This window comes from Hippichthys cyanospilos, chromosome 16 (genome assembly GCF_059441005.1).
Source record: "Hippichthys cyanospilos isolate Australia breed blue-spotted pipefish chromosome 16, RoL_Hcya_1.0, whole genome shotgun sequence".
Classification (NCBI taxonomy): Eukaryota; Metazoa; Chordata; class Actinopteri; order Syngnathiformes; family Syngnathidae; genus Hippichthys; species Hippichthys cyanospilos.
In genome coordinates, this window is record NC_142384.1 from 12,091,178 (window position 1) to 12,097,396 (window position 6,219).

General features: G+C 37.0%; 1 protein-coding gene across 1 annotated transcript; it reads left to right on the plus strand.

Moving 5' to 3' along the window:
* Positions 1-1,550: 1,550 nt before the first annotated feature.
* Positions 1,551-4,874, plus strand: lgals2a (lectin, galactoside-binding, soluble, 2a). Its single transcript, XM_088436533.1, has 4 exons — positions 1,551-1,705; positions 3,123-3,202; positions 3,352-3,523; positions 4,395-4,874. Exons 1-4 carry the CDS (start codon positions 1,700-1,702, stop codon positions 4,539-4,541), a joined length of 405 nt encoding a protein of 134 aa, XP_088292659.1. The 5' UTR covers positions 1,551-1,699; the 3' UTR covers positions 4,542-4,874.
* The last annotated feature ends 1,345 nt before the right edge of the window (positions 4,875-6,219 follow it).

Genomic DNA, 6,219 nt, shown 5'->3' on the forward strand with positions numbered 1-6,219 from the left:
TTTCCAAACTTGTGTTTATCTGTATTATTCTGCAATATTAAGGTCTTTTTTCCCACGTTGGAAACCAATCATTCTTTCAAGTCAAACCACCCGCCCACTTTGTCAAACGTAAATCAAATCCCGTTAATTCAGATAAAAACATCAAAACCCATTCAAGACAACTTAGAAAAAAAACACTACCAGATTGTAAAAGCTGTTGAAATAATGTTTTCAATGTTCACAAAAGACGTGCATTCAACTAAACAAAATAAAAATCATTTATCTAAAAACAAATAGAAAATATGATTTAAAAAAAATCTACCATAAAGCATAGCCCAATTCATTAAACGGATTCAGGATATTGAGCAATTGGTTCACGCCGAAAGGTTTTGTGTTTTAGAAGAAGAAATACGTACTGTATTGTACAATTGTGTCGTCTGCCATCTAGTGGAGGAATAATTAGTTATTCTGCCTGTCACTGTTGCCGGTGTAGACAAAGATACAAGATATTAACAACGCTGGTAATAGATTAGCATTAAGGTAAAAAGAATACATATAGCTGTATGATATTTTTTGTAGAAAATAATTTAATTATTTCTTTTTGACAACAAATTTATTCTATGATTCAAAATAGGACACTTTATGTTGAGTATTTTTTGTGGACCAATACTAATGAATTTTGAAAGGGTCTAAAGTGTAATAAATCAGACTGATGGTATGTTTTAAGTCTTTTTTTTTTATTTTCATTTAAAAAAAAAACATGTTTTGCACTGGTTAAGAGGTACTTGGCTGAAAAGATCATTCACAAGGGGTACATCACTGAAAAAAAGGTTGAGAACCACTGCTGTATTGAACTGAATTTGCACGTAATAATCATGCCGTATAGATCTGCGTGTTGTTAACTTGTGTTACAAAGGTCCCTTTGTCACCAGACCTCCTGACTGCTCTTCCTGATGGCGAGTCACTTCTGCACAAACACATTATCTCTGTTCAAGAAAAATGTTGCCCAATATTGTATGCACTGTTCAAAACGATTGCCAATCCTGTCATATTTAATATTCATTATGATCTAGAAAGCACATTTGTATGCTAATGCTAAAATTAGCCAGATTTTTAACATGTATATTCAAACATTTACTCCACCTTGTCACTGCCAGAAGCAATAATAAAAGGCAACTGCAACACTAAATATATATTAATATAACAAGTATACAATGCTTCTCCTTGTGATGAAAATGAATTAATCTCACTTGCCACGCCTTGAGTTCAGACTGGAGTCACAACCCACTCCAAGATGGGCTGACTGTCATCTGACTCTCTTACAGGCTAAATAGAGTAGGTGGCCATTGGCACATTCAGCTGAGCTAAATATTTAGTTGTCTCCTTGGTGACAAATTCATTTCAATCCTGACCCCTCAACAGGAAGACTCAATAACGTTACGATACCACAGTATATTGTCATGTCAAGCAGTAATGAGTCTCACTTGCCCCGGGCTCCACAGTTGCTTGTTAAAACCGTTATTAGTAGTTTGGAACCTTACCGCCATCTCATTGGTCAATGTCATCCAAAGATCGGAGCCATGTGGCCGCCCGGACTGTCCATGAAATGGAGCCTCCTCCCATTCGGCATAAAAACTCTCCAGGACACTAAGGCGAGGCCCTGCACTCACCACTTCTTCTTTTCAACCGCTCATCACTGACGAGCACATCAGAAATCACAATGGCCGTAAGTAAAAGTTTCATTAGTAATGTTTTTTTTTCTCCTTTATACCTGATTTTGATTTAGTGCTGAGGTTTTTTCCTTTTAAATATCCCACTACATAATTGACAATCTTATAGCCAAATGTGATCATTCTATTGAAATGACAGATAATGTATAGATATTTATGAACTGCTTTTTTCCCCACTTCTTTTTAGAAATCTGTTTTGTTGCCTTTTATGGTTAAAGTATTCACCGCAGCGCTCCCATGAACATTTGCCAGCTTATGACTGAATTCTCAGCTGCTTCTCAGTCAGCACTTTAAATGACTGCAGTCCCCCTATAGTTATTGGATTTCTCAACAACATCAATGCTCGTTTGTTTGACCACTCTCAGATCGCATTTTGGACTCCCTTTGGACTCATAAATTGAGTTCATTCTTTAAACATCTGCTTTTTTTGGCTACCCAGTAGAGCAGCTGTCTGCTGATCACTGAAATGAAAAGGAGGCTATAAAGTACAGTAATACCGCACAGTCAAGAATAGATACATTATTAAGGTATTCAGATACTCTTTTACCCTAATCATCAACGAATAAACAGTTAATTACTATATGGAATGAATGCCTGAACTTTAAAAGCAAATAATGTATTTAGGATTGAATGAGACACTGTAAACTGTAAATAATTACATGAGATTGGATGTCTGGTAAAGTATAATGACATCTTTGTTATTACATGAGTTCATGATATGTCAAATGTGGTTGAGTCTTGCATATTGGCTCCACCATGCAGACTATAGGGCCAGACGCCATTTGTTACGCACACCCACTTTGCAGTTGGACTCTTATATGGAAAGAATGTTTCAGCCATACAGTTCTACAGCCTGCTTTTGCTATCTTGGCTTGGCTGGTTGTCAACCTACTATTTTTTCCTCCCCATTTTCCTTTAACCTATCCTTCTAATACAGTACAGTGTGTGGCTGATTTTTTTTTAACTTCAAGATCATCAATGCCATGTAATTTTACATATTAATGTAAATGAAAAAGACCCAGATAAAAATTCTCAAATTGCTGCTTCATTTGTATGAGTCGCATCCACAACTTCCCATCATGCATCATTTTAAAAGTGGCACATTGCCATTGGGAAATGTCTTCATCTTGAGACTTGACTGCCACGTGCACAGAAGTGTTTTTTGCTTCTGTCAGACTTTTTTTTTCTCCCCTCAAAGTATTTCTGAGGAAATTGTTACATGCTGTATCATAATTAGTTCCTCAACGTTAGTAACCTCAGCCAGGATGTGCTGCCGGGAGGAAAATGGGGGTGGAGCTGCTGCGGTGAAGAACCAAAGGCTGAAATTTTTAATGAAAGCTCAAAAGTTAATGAAGATGCTACCGTATATTTTACAAATCTTTTCAGTGATACACGTTATTTTATTTTACACAGGGGATGATTGTGAAGAACATGTCCTTCAAAGTCGGGCAGACTCTGACTATTGTTGGAAAGGCTCTGCCTGATGCTACAAAGTAAGTTCTATTGTTTTTTTTTTTCTTTTATATTTGTAATAGATTAAAACACTGTAAAAAAAACAAAACAGAATACTTTGCAAACAAATGCTGAGGTCTATCGATACTTTGCAGTGATATCTGTTGCTCCTTGTGTCTGTGTGCTGCAGTTTCGCAATAAACATCGGGCCAAATGACAAGGACATCACCATGCATATCAACCCACGTTTCAACGCGCATGGAGACGAGAGCGCAGTGGTTTGCAACTCTTACCAGGAAGGCAAATGGTGCGAGGAGCACCGCGAGGGAGGTTTCCCATTTCATCAGGGGGAGGAGTTCAAAGTGAGACTGCTTATTTTTTTTCAGATGTCGTCTTTGTAGGACTAGAGACACACACGGTCACTTAAGTGTTAAATTTAACGAGAGAGAAAAATACATTGCTATATTTTTCAATACAATGATTATGGTAAGAAAAAAAAGGTCCACATTTGACAATAGAGTAGGTTAATTTTCGAGGTTTAAATTTTACATGACAAAATCAACTTTGGTCCCCATAAATGCACGAACAATGCCTTGACGTCTACAAAAAGTCACTACATAGTCCAGGAACAACCGCAAAATAAGTCTATTCAAAAAGACTCAATTGTTGCGTTCGTGAAAAGTAAGAAGACGCAGTTATCACTCTGGAGATTGTCCCAGTTTGAGACGAAAGAAAACAACGAATATTTTTTTAATCATCCTTTTTCCCGAAATATTAACTCAGAATTCCCACTAAAAAGGGATATCTGAGTGCACTTCCGAGTAGCAGTCCAAAATTCCGACTGACCAACTTTCATCGAATGCAGCATGCGAGGAGTAACTAGCAGATGGATTTGACGAATAAAGAAGGATCAGAACAGCTGTTGGTTTGAAAATAGTCCCACCGCTCTCCTGACTTTTACTCGAAAGGTAAGAGAAGTAGAAACATACGTGGCAAATAAAATGCATCAGCCGCTCATGTGATGAAAAAAGGCACAAGCGTTTCAGCCAGGTTGCAGTTAGGCGTATAGCCTGAAGGTGTCGTCATTTTGCAGGAAATTTGAAACCTCTTTGTTTCGCCCGAGTATTGTATACTGTACTGTACAATATACAATTATTTCAATGTCATAAATACATAGAATTCTTAATAAAAATAAAGTCATACTAATATATATTTTTTCTATATCCTTCTTAGATCATCGTTTTGTTCACCCCCACGGAATTCCAAGTCACTCTGTCGGATGGCTCTACAATCCATTTTCCCAACCGCATGGGCGCAGAAAAATACTCTGTCATCAGCTTCACCGGAGAGGCTCGTGTCACCAGCTTCGAGATTAAATAAACCACATTCAATGTAGGATTCTTTTCTAAATTGGTGCTTGCATCTGAGGTCATAAACACCATTTGCATATAAAACATAGAGTATTTAAACACAAAACACTTAGTTCTTTTAGTTAGTAATTGTGCATATTTAAAACTTACGGCAAAAGAGATGAACGCGTATTTTAGAAAGCAATAGTCACAATGTAAGAAGATGCACTAAATTCTGTGATTGTCAATACAACAAAAATTCACATTTTTCTAATGAAATTGAGAAAAATTATTGAATTCTACCTGCCCAAACATTCCAGACCTGTTCCAATGCTTATTAAATATTAAAGCAGGATTAAACATGGACTTTTGTGCTTTTGTGGTTACTCTCGCTGCTTTCTGATTAAAATGTATCCTGTGTGATAATCTACTTCAGCCACTAGATGACGTAATTGTATCTATAAAGCTGCACCTCATCATACTGTTGGAAATATTTTAAAACAATGAGCGAGTTCATTGTAAAATTCCTGTTGGACGCCGATGGTTTTGTGTTACTTTCCTCACGGAATTAAAAAAAAAAGCTGCCATAGAAATTCAAATAAATCTTTCAACGCTGACACCCGTTTCTCACAAATTAGATGGCCTTCGGAAACTATCACGCAGGGAACATCTAAATGCAAGGTCACAGATTAGAATAGATCTCCACATCCATTCAAACCAAACCCGATTTTGAATGCTGGTCTGCGTGCAAGAGACGTGCAAGTGTTGGTTTAATTTAATCTGATGTAACAAAAGGCAATGAGGCTGATTTTAGAGAGGAGACAGTTCTGAACCAGCTCTGCATGTCAACAAGTTGCTTCGCTTTGAACTATAATACCCCAAAGATGAGCGTGTCCACTTTTTCAAGTTTTAAAGCAAAGTTTGACTTATTGTTGTCGTAACTGATTGGATTTTTTTTGGTGTGAGTTCATTATGTACTCCTATTGGGATCCAACTACAACATTTAAGAAGAACCACACAAATATGCATCATGCAAAATGTGTAGTGGCTGTTTACAGAGGGTCAAACTCATTTTTGGTAGGCAACATTGCAGTTGTAGTTTCCCTTGGTGGTCCTTTACATTTCCACAAACATTTTTACTGAATTGTAAAAAAGAGAAAAGCTTTGGGCGGCTTTGATTGGATCATTAAGATGGGGATGATATGATCAGTCAGAATGCTTTAAATGTGCTGGCAGGTTGTCTCTTTTTAAACTGGATAGCATCAAAAGTGGTTTAGTTAAAGCAAGGCAGTTGCATGCAGCATTACAGCTAAATGCTGCTTCACCATGTTTGTGAAATATCATTTGATCTTTACATTAAAAAAAAATCACATTAAAAGGAAAGCATTGAAAGAAGAGCGAGCTGAAATGTCCCCCAGATGATGACAACATGTTCAATTTCAACATGGCATGACCGCTTAGTTATCAAACTAACAAAAGTGTGCCATCCCTTGGCTAAAATATTGCAAGAATTATTCAAGAAAATAACTAAAAAATATATCAAAATACTGCACTGAAAGTCAGACTCCACCCACGACAAAATCTGTAATTATAACTCAATTGCATTTTGGGGTTTTTGGCAAGAAATACAGTTGACACACATGATTTGCCATTGCGGGCCAAATATGGCACACGAGCCTCAAGTTTTACACCTTCCGAAGAGTTCAATG

Coding starts and splice junctions, on each gene's coding strand:
- lgals2a (XM_088436533.1), top strand. Junction 3,203..3,351: donor GCTCTGCCTGATGCTACAAA/GTAAGTTCTATT, acceptor TGTGTGCTGCAG/TTTCGCAATAAACATCGGGC. Junction 3,524..4,394: donor ATCAGGGGGAGGAGTTCAAA/GTGAGACTGCTT, acceptor TATCCTTCTTAG/ATCATCGTTTTGTTCACCCC.